This window comes from Eucyclogobius newberryi, unplaced genomic scaffold (genome assembly GCF_026437365.1).
Source record: "Eucyclogobius newberryi isolate DKJ021-1_F unplaced genomic scaffold, fEucNew1.0.hap1 SCAF_13, whole genome shotgun sequence".
In the NCBI taxonomy this organism is placed as follows: Eukaryota; Metazoa; Chordata; class Actinopteri; order Gobiiformes; family Gobiidae; genus Eucyclogobius; species Eucyclogobius newberryi.
The window spans coordinates 22531019-22547229 of NW_027315757.1; the positions used below are offsets into that span (position 1 = coordinate 22531019).

Genomic DNA, 16211 nt, shown 5'->3' on the forward strand with positions numbered 1-16211 from the left:
ACAACCTCAACATTTTACTCTTACTTTAGCCGGCTGGACCACATTAAAATGCACCAGAAGACCCAAAAAAGGTCTGAAAATCTCCCCCAGACCCCCCTGTTCATTAATTTAAACTGCTAATGTGGCTGTAGACCCTTAACGCCCACAAATACACACAAAAACATATCTGGGACGTGTGTTATTTGTACAGGGAGTAGAGGTGATGTCAGCGGAATACCAAGTTGCATTGTGGGATTTAAGTTATCAATATTTGAGCTTGTGAGGTGTTGAGAATAAACTAACTGGCAAACGGATGCCCTGGAGTTTGGGTGCGCTTTGTTTGCGTTGAAGAAAGTTCCCATATGTGAATTGTTTACTGACAATGGCAATAAAACTGATTCTGATGACGTGGTGAGGGGCCCCCAAAAATGTTTTCGCTTAGGGCCCCCTGAAGGCTTGGGCCGGCCCTGGCGTGGCAAGTGTTGTTATGCATGCTTGAGACAATACGGCACACATTTATAGAGTTTTATTGTAATAAAATGTAAATCTTAAGCATGTACAGTGTCCGTAAGCGCACAAATAGCAATCAAATGTAATGCTCTTTATAATCATAACCTTTCTCACACTTACTTAATTCTATCTCACTGAAGCACCTAAAAATACACTAATACTGACATTAATAAGACATAACTAAAACTTATATAAGAGAAGGTCAATAATAATGGCTCACCACAATTCAAAGATACAACAAAACACAACTTGATATGATGGTACACAAGTCCTGTAAAATAATAGAAATACACATATTGTGCCAGATATAAATTCCAAAAAAAAGAAAATTCTATATAAATATCAAATTTTAGCATCACGAAGAGGTCAGTTGAAATGCCCAATGGCAACAAGTACCAATCATCAAAAAGTACTACTCCCTTTTCTGTTTTGTTTGATCAAATAGACATATTATTTTTTAAACTAATTAAATTTGACATTCAGGTGTTGAAATAGTTCTCTTGCCCTTTATAAATATAATTATAATTGTGCGTTACTACTTGTTATGTTCATTTTAAGGCAGAGGAGCCTCGTAATACACATCTTCTCCAACATCTTCCTCAAACTTCACTTTGGCGTCATCCGCATCCAACTGTAGATAAACAAAATAAGCAGTATTATACATTTGCAAGACTAAAAGTATTTAAACACTGCCTGATTTTGGACACATGGAGGACATTTAACAGCGACATGTTTGTTACATTTCCATGGAGACAGGCAAGTGGCAGATCCTACTCCTCCAGAGAAGACACACAGTTCGCCTCTGAAGTTCGACTGATACTGTTACTTACGCATTTCATCTCGAGCTTAGTGAAGACGGTGCCGGTCATGAACATGCGCAGCGGGATCGTGAGCAGCAGCACAAACGGCAGAGCCAGGGAGAAGTTGCTCATCTTCACCACCCAAAGAATGGCCAAACAGAGGACCTGGATGAGGGTGAAGAGGTGCATGCGCAACGTGGACACCTACAAACACACACACAAAAGAAATAAAGTCAAAATGAGCTTTTCCAAATGTTTACCTCAGTTGGAAATATATCTTTTCTCCATCTGAAATTGCCCCTGCGAAACTTGCCTTGTGCTGTGCTGTTTCTTAATTTACTGAACTCAAAATATTGATAACAAAGGACTAATCAGACATTGCACCCTGCATGTATGAAGTATAAATACACACAAAACCATCTACACCAGTGCTTTTAAAAATTGTGTTCTATGACAAAGTAATTCCCAACTAAGAGATGAAATACTGATATAAAATGTAAGATTGTCATGCTAAAAGGTTTACCCTGGTGGCGTAGGGATCGGAGGGGTGGTACTTCTTTGGTGTAATGAGCAGAAGTATCCTTTCCCACATCTGGACTCCGCTCAGAGACGTGATTCCCATGTAAAGGAAGATCCCAAACAGGGCCGTCATGGGAATCATCTTCAGGAGGGGCTCCATGTAAATCGAAACACCTTGAGGTCACAAAATACAAATCATCATGAATCCAAATGTGGCTTTCTTCTACTGCTTGTGGGCAGAAGATGCGAGAATGAGCAAGTTACTGAGAGACAAATGACAATATAGGCAATAATTGTATGACTAAAAACTGTAAGCATCTTGGTCTTAAAGGCTCTTAAAGTTTTGTTGGCATGGTGAGAAGCTTCAGCTCTAACTGTGCAGTTTAGAGTGTGAGGAGTGACTGATTTATGCATATTAAAGCCACTTTGAGCGAAAAGAATGATGTAAACTGAATGCAATAATCATAAAAGCATGTAATTAAAAGACTACGGTTAAAAATGATTGTTAACATTGCAATATTGGAACCAGCCTTAACATTGCAATTATTTAAAGGGTGAATGCTAAAATGTAAGTGTAGTTTGTCCTCCAACTCATGAGCCGTAAACTTTCTTCTACCACTAGAGGGCAGCACTTACCAACCAGCATGGCCACAGCAATGCCGCTGATCCTTTGCTCCACCACTTTTTCGATCTCAGGTTTGGGCCCCTTGGACATGACCGTGAGGGCGTTGGCGTGGGTGACGGACCGGACCGTGGCGGCGCTCAGCCAGGGCACCCCGAAAAGAGAGGAAGCGCCCCCCATGACGACCAGGAGGAGCAGGTCGAAGTGGAAACCAGAGCCCTTCAGCATCTTTCTCTCCGGTTTGCTCACGATCAGACTGAACACGACAGAGAGAGGCGCGTTTGAATGCACAATTCAAAATATGAAGATGATACAAATGAAATGCGACTACATAAACAGTATATTGAAATGAAGATAATTGATTTTAATGGTTATATATCTATTATGTACTCTAAAATGTACTTAAGCCAAAATATTTTGTATTAAAAGTGCAATAAATAAAAGGACCTGTCATTGAATTATGCAAGACAGACACGTTTATCTCCATTCTGTGGAACACTCCAGGCTACAGCATTGTTGTAGTAGTAGTCGTAGTAGTAGTTATTGTAGTAGTGGTAGTGGTAGTAGTAGTAGTACGAGTAGAAGTAGTTATTGTAGTAATAGTAGGAGAAGTAGTTATTGTAGGAGTAGGAGTAGTTATTGTTGTAGTAGTAGTAGTAGTAGTAGTAGTAGTAGTACACGTAGAAGTAGTTATTGTAGGAGTAGTTACTGTTGTAGTATTAGTTGTAGTTCTAGTAGTAGTAGTAATAGTAGTAGTAGACGTAGTAGTTATTGTAGTAATAGTAGTAGTAGTAGTTATTGTAGTAGTAGTAGGAGGAGGAGTAGTTATTGTTGTAGTATTAGTAGTAGTTATTGTAGTAGTAGTAGTTATTCTAGGAGTAGTACGAGTAGAAATAGTTATTGTAGTAGTAGTAGTGGTAGTAGTAGTAGTAGTAGTAGTAGTAGTAGTAGTAGTAGTAGTAGAAGTAGGTATTGTTGTAGGGGTGGATGTAGTAGTAATTATTGTAGTAGGAGTAGTAGTTATTGTAGTAGTAGTAGGAGTTGAAGTAGTTATTGTAGTCGGAGTAGAGGTAGTTATTGTAGAAATAGTAGTAGTAGAAGTAGAAGAACATTCCAGGCAAGATCTCCATGGAGACCGACCCAAATGCATTTGAACTTAATTTTCTATTTAGTACAATGATATCAAATAATGCTGACTTAAGATTAGAGTCTTATTATTTGTAATGAAACGTCACATCTCACTTCTGCGTGTTCTTCACATTTGTTGTGGATAAAATTTGATATCAAAAAGTACAGCTCCTGAGTTTGGGCTTAGTTTGAACCAAAGTGTGTCTCACGTCGTAATCTGGGACTCGAGGAAGATGAGAATGAAGACGAGGAGCGCGGGGACACAGCTGGCGGCCATCATCCAGACCGGGAAGGGTTTTTTCTCCCCCATCGGGTTTATGAACCAGCCCCTCACACTGGGGTTGGTCACCTCCACGCCCTTTGGCACCACCAGTTTCTACAAGACGGCACAAACACGGCCACGATTCAAAACAAGACACGAATGGTGAGAATAAGAACTGAACGAACTGTAAACACAAAAGCCATTCGACCATTTTGTTTACTCTTTGAATGTAAATGTATCTATCAGGGACAAAGCACATTTTGGTTGTGAAAAAGGGTCAGAAATCAGATACTAATTTACCGTATTTTCCGGACTATAAGTCGCACCGGAGTATAAGTCGCAAAAACATATATAAGTTGCACTGGAGTATGAAATGCAGTTGCAAATGTGAAAATAAGAAATAATGTCACATATAAGTCGCTCCGTAGTATGAGTTTAAGTATAAGTATATAAGTATAAGTCGCATACCGGCCAAAACTATGAAAAAAGTGCGACTTATAGTCCGGAAAATACGGTATACTGAAACTAGTATCGAGACTAGAACATATAAAGGCAGCACAAAATTTGACCTTTCTAGAAACGTTTTAGAACGCATCTGAACTAGTATAACGCCAAATGGCAAAATATAGAAAGAGCCTGAAAATTATATTCTATTGTCTAAAAAATTGCATTGTTTATTATTACACTGGTATCAAAATCAGTATCAAGTATCTAAAACTAAAACACATAAAACATTAACCAACACAAAAGTTAATAATTTATCCAAAAAATTAGGGAGCAGTGAAGAATTGAAAATGATAAACATTCTCATCACATAAATTATTATTTTATTTCTTAGACTTTTTTGCAGATTAAAAACAAGGTTTACCTGCGTGTACGCGTCATCAATGTTGATATCCACAAAAACCATGATGAAAATGGCAATCGGCACACCAAAGTCGCCAATCAAACGACGGATCTAGAGAATAGTTTGGAAAATAATGAATAAACAACAATGACACAATCCAAAATAAAAATGATAAAGTGAATTATATTTTTGGTAAATGCATAATATATGGATTTAGTGTGCAAAAAACAAGAAAATAACCTACAGGTCCAGGGAGGTAGGGGCCGTTCTTGAAAATCCGAAGGAAATAAGCGATCAAGAAGCATCCGAACATGAGGCACATGGAGAGCAGGGCGGTGTTGGGGTACGCACGCTCGTACTCCTTCTCTATGGTGGTCACGTTGCCGTCAGAGTCAACCACCATGGTCTCATGGATGATTGGGTGAAACGGGTCGGGCGCAGACTGGTTCAACTTGTCGTAGTTCAGAATCAGAGGGTGGGATTTGAAAATCTGAAATGGAGAAGTTGTTTAAATAAGTTAGAAGGCACCGGAGCAGTTATTATTACTTGTAGCTTTTTTATTACAGCATATGTTTTACTTTTACTTGAGTGATGTAATTTTGATATTAAAAGCCACTACACAGTTCAGTAAGCAGATTTCAATCTCAAGGTATATAACCCCGGAAAATGATCACAGGTTAATGAGAATAAAACTATCAATTTATTACAAAAGTCTATTGAAGTAAAATAATCAAAGAAGAGTGTGTATCAATTGGTAATGGACAGATTGATACCAATATACTGATTGACTTTTAACTGATTCTCAAGCTAAAACCTCGATACGTTAATTCAAAAAAATATATATATATATATTTTAACTACAATTTCAATTACTTCCTAAAATACATTTATATTTTAGTTTACCTGCACGTATATTTAATTATTGAATAGGTTAATTTATGGGTGGTGCGAAACTAATTATAGCCTCTACTGATCTCAAGGAATTCAATGCATTTTAAGCAGTATCAGATTGATACGGTGATACCTGCCAGAGTATTACTTGCTATCACGCACTAGTATGACTGTTGACAAAGACATGTGCTACTCTGACGGAACAAGATCCAAATGAGATCAGCGGACTCTTATGTTCTGTCTGTCCGTCTCACATCGGCGCTTCAACACTCCGCTACTTGAAATCAGCTGCCTCTGAAATGAAATGGAACGTGGCGTAAATAAGCACCTTGCTGAGCTTAACGAAGGTCTCGTAGATGAAGATGAGGGAGATGAGGATGGAGAAGATTTCCTGAGTGAAGCGTGAGATGAATTTGACCAGAAAACTGCCCTCCACTGCCACAATGATGATCACTATGACGATGAGCCACATGCCCACCCAGACACGACCCACGATGTACTCAAGGCCACTGCCCTCGCAGAACTGGGATGGACAGAGTGAATGAGGATGACATGATGAAGAATGATTATACATGTAGTAGAAACCTTTGTACAGGAAGCTGCCATTGTGGTTAGAGCAGTAGTAGTAGAAGTTGTAGTAGTAGTAGTAGTAGTAGTAGTAGTAGTAGTAGTAGTAGTAGTAGTAGTATGCGTACGAGTAGAAGTAGTTATTATAGTAGTAGTACGAGTAGAAGTAGTTATTGTTGTAGTAATAGGAGTATAAGTAGTTATTATAGTAGTAGTAGGAGTTGAGGTAGTTATTGTAGTAGGAGTAGTTATTGTAATAGTAGTAGTAGTAGTAGTAGAAGTAGTCATTGTAGTAGTAGTAGTAGTTATTGTAGTTGTAGTAGGGGTCGTAGTAGTTATTGTAGTAGTAGTAGTTATTGTCGTAGTAGTAGTAGAAGTAGTTATTGTAGTAGTAGTAGTAGTAGTAGTAGTAGAAGTAGTTTTTGTAGTTGTAGTAGGGGTCAAAGTAGTTATTGTAGTAGGAGTAGTTATTGTAGTAGTAGTAGTAGTAGTAGAAGTAGTAGTAGTAGAAGTAGTAGGAGTAGTTATTGTAGTAGTAGTAGTAGCGGTAGTAGTAGTAATAGAAGTAGTAGTAGTTATTGTTGTGCGTGAAGTGGTAGTAAATGTAGTAGAACAATAACAGTAAAACTAAACCTACAAGAAAAAAGGCCTCTTCAAACAAAAGCAGGGGTCCAGAGAATCCAATGACGAGAACAGGCTGTGCCGCGATGATGCAGAAGATGACGCCCTGGACCGAGGTGGAGACCATGAGCTCCGACACACCCATCCACTTGTCAGTTTTATCAGCTAGAAACAAAAATAATGTATTTATTATTAAACATTTATCTCAAATACTATTAGTGTGGCAACAGCTGCAACAACCAGTAACAGCTTCTTCTCAGCTAGAATGACGTTGCTATTATGATATATATAGAGGCTGTGTGGTCCTCAGAGTGCATGTGCAGGTCTCTAAAACAAGCTGCGGTCCGCTCTGGTTGTAAAAGCTCATGTTAGAGAGCGGAGCATGAACGGGCCTCTGAACACGGCCACAAAATGAAAAGAGGCGGGAGAAGAAGAACCAAGCTTCCCACAGTACTGCTCAGCGGCCTGTTGTAGCCACTAAAAGACACCGTGACTACCAGCCAAGCTTGTGCATGCTAATGAATTTATGAGAAAAGCCTGGCAGATCTTTATTTAATTTAACAAATTATTGCACAATTATTATAGCTCACTTTAGACGTGACAGGAAATAAAGTTAAAAATATCTTTGTGATTATAGAAATTATACATTTAACACTCATATGGCTAAACATAATCAGGGCATCTGAATTCAATGTGCCTGAAGTCAATGTCCCTGAATGTTTTTACCCAGAAGTCCTCCAAAGGTGATGGCAGGAGACAGGGCAGCGAAGTAGATGAAGATGATGGCGGCGAGCACTTGAGGGCTGAGTCCGTCGATGTAGTCGCTAACGTAGTGGCGATAGCGACGCTTTATGTCCCTGAACATCCCACCGAAGGGGTATCCTGTACGAGCCAGAGGGTCCTCCCGCGGGGGCTCTGGGGCCTTGCCAGCTGCAGGAAAAATAACAAAAATAAAGATTAGTTTGATTTGTCACTCTCTCTCTATCCATCCATCTATAAAGCTTTTACCATTTGCAAATATTACATAACCTAGCTTATTCACAAATGTAATATGCTGCACTAGTCTTGCATTTTGTCTTATTAAAATTATAGCTATTTTGACATATTTTGTCTACACTAAAAATAAATGTTCTTTTATTCTCAGAAACATGATTGTACAATATATAATCCTTCTTTACATGGAAACGTCACGAGAAACGGCAATGTACAGTCTAATCTCTGCGTGCGAGCGTTATTCAACTTGTGCGTCTCATTTTCTTCCCGGTCATGTGTTGCGATACCAACCTTTGTCTCCGAAAGCCAGACGGTTGTCGATTGGGCGCAGTCTGTCACGCAGCATTTTTCTCTGGAAATTGATGATGGGTTCAAGCATTTTCTGGTCCTGGATCTCGGTGGGAGGAAGCACAATGCTGCAGTCCATGAAATCTGCGATGGCATCCGTTACATCTTTGTCGGTTTGGGCCAAGAACGCCTCGAGGCAGAAAACCTGTGATCAAATTTGACACAAAGAATATGTTTTCAACGTCTGTTTTTTACTGGTAATACAAGAATAGCAGTAGTAAAACCCTGAATCTTTTCAAAACCACCTTTCAATAACTTTCCCCTCTCCTTGCATAAAGTGAAAAGCGGTACCGTATTTTCCGGAGTATAAGTCGCACCAGCCAAAAAATGCATAATAGAGAAGAAAAAACATGTATAAGTTGCACTGGAGTATGAAATGCGGTTGCAAGTGTGAAAATAACAAATAATATCACATATAAGTCGCTCCGGGGTATAAGTATATAAGTATAAGTATAAATATAAGTCGCACCCCGAACAAAACTATGAAAAAAGGTGTGACTTATAGTCCGGAAAATACGGTATATTTAAGTGTTACGAAACACGTAACAGTTAATGTATGTAATAGTAATGGTAATATTGTACTTTACTATGTCTTTTGTCAAATTTTTGGAGAAAACAGTCACTTACATCAGATTTTGCAGTTTGCATGTCATTTAAATCAGAGCTTCTCAAACTTTTTCTGGCGTTTCCCCTTTGGGAGATGAAAAAAAAAAGTATCCATGCCCCCACCGCCTCTGGGACAGCACAGGCGTTTCAAGGAGGAGACGCGCTCACGTTACTTCTCGTCACTGTGGATCACTTTTACCACTGCGGGTCCTCGACAATCACACACAGACTGCTTTCTTCTTCTTTGGTGTTTTATGACAGTTGGTATCCAAGTGTTACATTACCACCACCTACTGTAGTTGTACCTCTTCAAAGTATGTGGCACTGGTGCTGACTCGTACCGCTGTGTTTATGTTGTTGTTGTTGTTGCTGTTTTCAATGGCGGCTGGCAGCCAACAGCAAAAATGCATTTACCGCCATCTACGCCATCTATTCTTTATGTTGCTGTTGTGTTACTTTTAATGGCAGTTGGCCACTTTATTCTTTAGACTTCCGCTTACTTTATTTTTAGACTTCATTCTTTTCACCCCATGTTTCATTGTATTCAAAGCTCATTGGGTCAAAGCGGAAGGAAATGTACGCGCATTCCTTACGCATATACTTCATATTTTCACATCTTTTTCTCTCTCTATCTCTCCTTTTTTTTCTCTTAATTGACGGTATTGCATAAAACACATACTTTGAAGACGTAACTACAGTAGGTGGCGGTAATGTAACACTTGGATACCAACTGCCATTAACACCAAAGAAGAAGACCGGTCAGGAGCAGAGCCAGTTCAAAAGTTAGATTAAAAAATGAGAGGTAGACAAGCACGATGGGAACCAGGACAGAAGCACATGCAACAGGACAGAGGAGAGACAGAGGTGGGACGGAGGAGAGACAAAGGAGGGATAGAGGAGGGACAGAGGAGAGACAGAGGAGGGACGGAGGAGAGACAAAGGAGGGACAGAGACAGAGCACATATTGCACTGTCCCTCCTCTATCCCTCCTTTGTCTCTCATTTGGTTTCTCTATGAGCACATATTGCACATAGAGAAGCCAAAGCCATGACTCGTTCTAAACCCAGGGCAAACATGTGAAGGGCACAGAGGCAGGCATGTGTGAGGGGCACAGAGGGAGGCATGTGTGAGGGGCACAGAGGCAGGCATGTGTGAGGGGCACAGAGGCATGCATGACTGAGGGGCACAGAGGCAGGCATGTGTGAGGGGCACAGAGGCAGGCATGTGTGAGGGGCACAGAGGCAGGCATGTGTGAGGGGCACAGAGGCAGGCATGTGTGAGGGGCACAGAGGCATGCATGACTGAGGGGCACAGAGGCAGGCATGTGTGAGGGGCACAGAGGCAGGCATGTGTGAGGGGCACAGAGGCAGGCATGTGTGAGGGGCACAGAGGCAGGCATGTGTGAGGGGCACAGAGGCAGGCATGTGTGAGGGGCACAGAGGCAGGCATGTGTGAGGGGCACAGAGGCAGGCATGTGTGAGGGGCACAGAGGCAGGCATGTGTGAGGGGCACAGAGGGAGGCATGTGTGAGGGGCACAGAGGCAGGCATGTGTGAGGGGCACAGAGGCAGGCATGTGTGAGGGGCACAGAGGCAGGCATGTGTGAGTGGCACAGAGGCAGGCATGTGTGAGGGGCACAGAGGGAGGCATGTGTGAGGGGCACAGAGGCAGGCATGTGTGAGGGGCACAGAGGCAGGCATGTGTGAGGGGCACAGAGGCAGGCATGTGTGAGGGGCACAGAGGGAGGCATGTGTGAGGGGCACAGAGGCAGGCATGTGTGAGGGGCACAGAGGGAGGCATGTGTGAGGGGCACAGAGGCAGGCATGTGTGAGGGGCACAGAGGCAGGCATGTGTGAAGCAGTAGTAACAGTACAGAAAGATATGGTAATGGTGTTAAATAGTTAAATAATTGAGCATATTTTAATGTAGTTGAAGAACAAGTAACAGAATAAAGTAGTTGTAACAATAAAAGTAATACTAGAAATAGCAGTGATAGTAATAGTAGTAGCAGGAGTAGTTCATTGTAACATTTTACCCAGTCGGCCATCAGTGCGCCCATTGCTCTTCCGGCCTGGCTGTAGTCGATGCCACTGTTGCTTGGTCCGACGAGGACAAAGACAAACCGGAGCGGGACAGGAGACTCCAGAGTGGACGGCATCACGATAGAATCCCTCAGGCGGACGAAGGCCACGGCAGGCTTCTGCAGGTTCTCCACAACACCTAAAAGAGGGCTATTTCTTTAGTATCACGACTCTCTGTTGGGATGAAGTGGATTTGAAGACTTCCTTTAAATGTTTACAATATTCTAAAGTTAATATATGTCAAATTAAAGCTGTGGATTATATCAAGAAGGAATGGTTTAATATTTGATGGCACGTTCGGCTATTGGAAACACAGTCTAAATAACAAGACTCAGTAGTTTTTTTGGGTTACTTTGAATTTTTTTTTTTTTAATGTGCACTTGATTGCAAATTGCAGTATAAAATAAAACTTATAAATAGTACCTGCATGTATAAGATGAACAATGCTGCTGTTGGAAAAAACACTTTGAAAGACCATTTTGTTGAAATGTACAGTGACGATAAGGATCTGCCCCTCTGTCATTCATCTATAAAAATATATTTTCTCTTTGGATTTGTTTGCCATTTAGTGACTCTCTTAATCATACGCTGCTTGTAGGATTGTATTATTCACTATTTTCTAATTCTGTCGATGAAAGAGTGAAAAAAAAAACATACCGGAGAGGACAATGGAAGCTTCCATGTTGTCAGAATTGTCCCTCTGAAAGAAAATAAATAATAGATAGAATAAATTAAAAGATGAATGAACAAACAAACAAATTAATAAATACTTTAAAAACTACAAAACTGCAAAACTACCTTCTGAGTGACAGAAAAAGTCTGCATTTGAATGCCTTCGCCCTCAATCACATTAGGAGCCTCCATTTGACTGAAAATAAAACAAATATTTTGTTAATTAACGCCGAAAAGTCCAGCAGATCTGCACAGTCCCGGTTTACATTTTCTGCCAACACCATCTGATAAAAAGTAACTATCAAGGAAGGGAAAATATAAAAAGAAAGCTATAATCCACTTATTTAACCATTCTGGAAAGAATCAGGTTAAGTTTACTCCAAACCCACAAATAAGAAAAGTTATAATAATAGTTATATAATAAAAAAAATAATTATAATAACAGGCCTTGGCATTCCATCTAAACTTGACTTTATTACGAGACCTTAAGCAGCAGCTTTATCCTCTTTACCTTTTACCAAAGAAAATCTAGGTGGGATTTTAAATCAGATTTGCTTTCCTCTTTGCTGAGCTTGTTTTAATTTATAATTAGGGAAAATCAGATAACAGACGCCAAAAATACTGGCTCTCAGCTTCACAAAGAGTCTAGCCAATTGTTTGTACTTCAATTTGTTCAGGAACAGCTTCAGTTATGTAATGTATAAGGGAAACTCGCCGCAGTGATAAGTTTTATTGCCTTTATCAATGAACAAAATTCACAAATTAGGAACTTGCTTCGGCAGTAAGGTGTATTAAAACATATATGCTAAATAATGGGAACGCAAAATGTGTAAGAATAAAATAGGCTCATAAACAGCAAGATCAGAACATCACAGCAAATAAACGCATTTGTTTCTGATACCCATAGAACAAAAAACAGATATATTTAAATTGCAACCTGGCCTAAACTTTCATAATTGTTGCTGTTTATTCCCTGTGCATTGGACAGAACTCCTCCATGTCTCACCTGCGCCTCATCAGCAAAGACCTGAGCAGCGCCTCGCGATCCACAGCCCGGATCTCGCCTTTGTTCAGGAGCTCATCCACCACCTTCTCGGCCACTGTGGACAAACTGCTGGCATCCAGGTCAAAGATGAAGGCACCTGACCGGAGAACATGCATATTTACAGTCAACTTTCAACACAAACATAATAATGTATACACATGGGTTTCTGAGTTATGAAAATCAATACAAAATATAACTAGATCATTTGCAATGGCTGAAGCCATTGCTAGAGTGTCTGCGTCTCACCCTCTCCCTCCCTCTCTCTCTCTCTCTCTCTCTCTCTCTTTCTCTCTCTCTCTCTCCCCCTCTCTCTCTCTCTCTCTCTCTCTCTCAACTGGCGGCGTCACAAAAGTCTAAAGAATAAAGTCTAAAGAATAAAGCCTAATGAATTGTTGTTGTTGTTGTTGTTGTTGTTTTATGGCGGTTGGCATCCGAGTGTTGCATTACCGCCAGACTTTATTCCTCAGACGTTTCGTAGTGTTACATTACCGCCAGACTGTGTACTTCACCGTGCACCACCGTGCATCTTAGGATAAGAGCATGTCAACTACAATACCCAAAGAAGAAGCAGCCTAATGAATTACGCAGACACTACGCAGACACTCATAATGCCCCATTTATTTCACTGGGGAAAAAGTACTAATACTTTTGAAAATTCTGCAAAAAGTACAAGTTGTGTCAAAAGTGTCAAAAGTAATAGCACACGTAATACTGTGAAAGCGATCGTAATGAGGTATAACTTGTTGAAATCGATTGAAGCGTTAAAGAGTTGAAACTGGCTAAATGGAAAATCATGGAAAATATAATAAATTGTAGAACATATAGTGTCTCAAATATGTATATTTTTAATGAAGAAAAGTCATCTACCAGAACAGTTACATAGTGCACCTTCAATTGTATTCAGACATGCCTCTTTCTGAAAGCATTACCTGTGCTCATAGCTTTCCTGAGTTGGATGAGGCTCTTGAAGGTGAGGTAGGAGACGTGGGAGCCGCTCCATTTCCCTGTGGCCGGATTCAGGTTCTCCTCGAAGCCCACCCATCGAGCCGTCTCCTGCCAGCTGCTCCCCTGCAGCTCATTCAGCTCCACATAGGCCTTCAAACACAACGTGGCTGGTCAAGTCATGGTCAAACATCTAAGACATTATCCTAGGAACAAACCTGTGCATCCCCTCGAGTGGTGGCATTGGTGTTCATGTTCAAGTAAGCTGGAATAACACAAAATGTAAACGCATGTGTGCAAAGTAAAGTAAATGGAATAATAGAGTGCTTTCTGAAACAAACAATTACCCTCTGAATCAAATGGGATGATAACGGTCTCTCTTTCCTCCTCTGCCCTTGTCCTCTCGTCATCATAGTCTCCATTGATGACAGGTGAAGGCCTAGTTTTTGTATAGAGATTAGCACAAGTTAGCATTGTTTAGCATTTGCAATTTTTTTATATAAATAATACTACATTAGAAAGAAGGGCCAATTGTTCTATAATTTAAGATAAAATGAAAATGAAAAACGAAAGTAAAATATCTGAGTTTGCTCTACTCTTGGTAACTACACCACTTACAGTACTTCAGATAGTGTTGCAATGGACATGTTTGTATGTCGCCAGTAGAGGGCGGTGTAATCTCTACAAAATGACTGCTCTTATCAGCATCAGCATTTTTCTTCCATTGCCAAAAGCCTAAAGTACTAAAACCTATTTTCCAAACATCGAGATTTTGCTCAAAACTGTTTCAATTGATTAAAGAATACAGGAATTTGAAATATGAATGAAAATGTTCATTCATATATCAAGAAAATGTTGGTTACAAAACCAAGGCTACTCACATTTGTAGAGGGGAGGGCAGTGCAAAGTCACTGTCTTCATAGGACATGTCACTACCCTGAAAGACAAACTGTTTACTAACCTAATATTAATCTGAGAAAGAAAGAACCTGCAGCCAACCAACCTCCTCAATATTATAATTGCAATCCATTGTGTTGTAAGCCAAGGTATTTGACTGAAATACCTAAAGCAAACAATAAACAATAGAAGAAAACAAGTTTTTACATTGTGTCCACAATGAGGCAGATATTTTCACATTGCAGATATCATAATGTGCTACAGGACAGAAGAGAGGGGCCAGTTTGTCGAGCTGCAGGAGATAAGGACCAACTTTTGTGGCCAACAAACACAACAAAATATTGTTAAACATAAAAATAATCATGTGTTTATATCTACATTTAAAAATTATAGGCTTACAGACAATTATTTTATTATTCATATCTTTAAAAACTTCCAAAAAGATGGTAATAAGAAAAAATGCAAACAGACAAGAAATGCAGTTAATTTAGAATGAAAAGTGTTAACATAATATTTGGATATTATTTAATTTAATCAAATCATTGTTTTCACATAATCTGATAATCATAATTCAAAGATAAAATACTGTCTTGTAATAGATATGCTTTCATAAGAAAATGTACTTGAATCTGAAGAATGGATTTTTAAATTGATTTCATAGAAGAATTTGTTTTGTTATTTCTGTTATCTCAGTATCATCTACCGCCTTCACAAACAGATCCAAGACATTGTAAAAGTTTGAAGCCTGACCTCTGTAGAGTCTGGCCCACTATCACAGAATGACCCACAGAAATAAAAGAAGCCACGCCCCTTACCTGTGCACAGGTGCTCCACCTGGTCTTCAGCACCTGAACAGCTCCGTCTGCTCCGTGAGCCTCAGAGCCCCGTGACAAACAGACTCCTCTTCAGCACAAAAAGACTGAAACTGGCAAAAGAGCGGGAACACCCAAATCTAACTACGTCGGCCAGGGACCCCAAACCTGGTGTATCTTAGTAACGAGTGAGGGGAGAGAGCGATAAGGGGCGAGTGACAGACAAACAGCTCTATCAGAGCGAGGCACCTGGACACAGGGATATCCCAGCCCACATAGGCCCGCCCTCCTCTGGCCCATAGACAGAGCTTAGACCCTCTGACTGAGGGCCATCGCGGGGGGCAATTTTCCATGTCCTATATCAAATGGAAACATCTAAGCACGTCATTCTTTTTACCTACTTGGGATTTCCCTGTCCTGGCTGTATGGGGCCCCTACATTCATTATTCTGTAAAAAGTAATTAAAAAAATGACTGACAAGATTTTATCTGCAGTCCTCTCATTGAAAGAGCATTTCAAAATAAGAATTTATTTTTATTTGTTCGGTAAAGCACTTTAAACTACTTACAAACCATGTTCTACAAATAAACCTGTCTTGCCTTTCTTAGGGTTAACTTTAAGGTACACTTTATTGTCCCGTAAGAACATTTGTCCTCTGCATTTGACCCAGATCTTTATGCTAGTCTTGGTCAGGACTACCATAGCTGGAGGATTTTACCTGGTGCATGTTTTTTTGAGTTACAGTGAGCCTTGCAGATCTGTTGCCCAAAAGCATGAGCTCCAGAGTGTGGCACTCCAGACACAAATATCAAAGTGCCCATGAGATAGCAACTTTTTAATACCAAATGAGAGGGCCAAATTATATTTATTCTTACTTTAGTAATCAAATCAAATCAAATCAAATCAAATCAAATCAATTTATTTTTGTAAGGCCCAAAATCACAACAACAGTTGCCTCTGAGGGCCACAGGGAGAAATGAATCAACAATGTCTGTGGTGGCGATGAAGTCAGACAATGTCTGTGGTGGCGAGGGACGATGTCCCAGGGTCCTCTGTCCTTAGACTCTCCT

At 40.2% G+C, this 16211-nt stretch overlaps 1 protein-coding gene across 1 annotated transcript; it reads right to left on the minus strand.

Annotated features, from left to right (window-relative positions):
- Positions 1–490: 490 nt before the first annotated feature.
- Positions 491–15315, minus strand: slc4a1a (solute carrier family 4 member 1a (Diego blood group)). The gene is made up of 21 exons (XM_072442952.1): positions 15145–15315; positions 14436–14495; positions 14314–14369; positions 13780–13871; positions 13651–13697; positions 13420–13585; positions 12452–12587; positions 11572–11641; positions 11431–11473; positions 10728–10912; positions 8031–8232; positions 7473–7676; positions 6763–6911; positions 5887–6081; positions 4912–5157; positions 4689–4778; positions 3768–3934; positions 2445–2686; positions 1813–1982; positions 1320–1493; positions 491–1120 (listed from the first exon to the last, which is right to left on the minus strand). The coding sequence occupies exons 2-21, from the start codon at positions 14460–14462 to the stop codon at positions 1043–1045; spliced, it is 2739 nt and encodes a 912-aa protein (XP_072299053.1). The 5' UTR covers positions 14463–14495; positions 15145–15315; the 3' UTR covers positions 491–1042.
- Between the last annotated feature and the right edge of the window lie 896 nt (positions 15316–16211).

Bases quoted from the DNA above. Each gene is read 5' to 3' on its own strand.
- slc4a1a (XM_072442952.1), bottom strand. From the start codon at position 14,462: ATGGATTGCAATTATAATATTGAGGAG. The intron at 13,586-13,650 runs GTTTGTTCCTAG...TTGTGTTTGAAG, and splicing joins CCACTCGAGGGGATGCACAG to GCCTATGTGGAGCTGAATGA. The intron at 6,082-6,762 runs GTAGGTTTAGTT...TGTCCATCCCAG, and splicing joins TTGAAGAGGCCTTTTTTCTT to TTCTGCGAGGGCAGTGGCCT.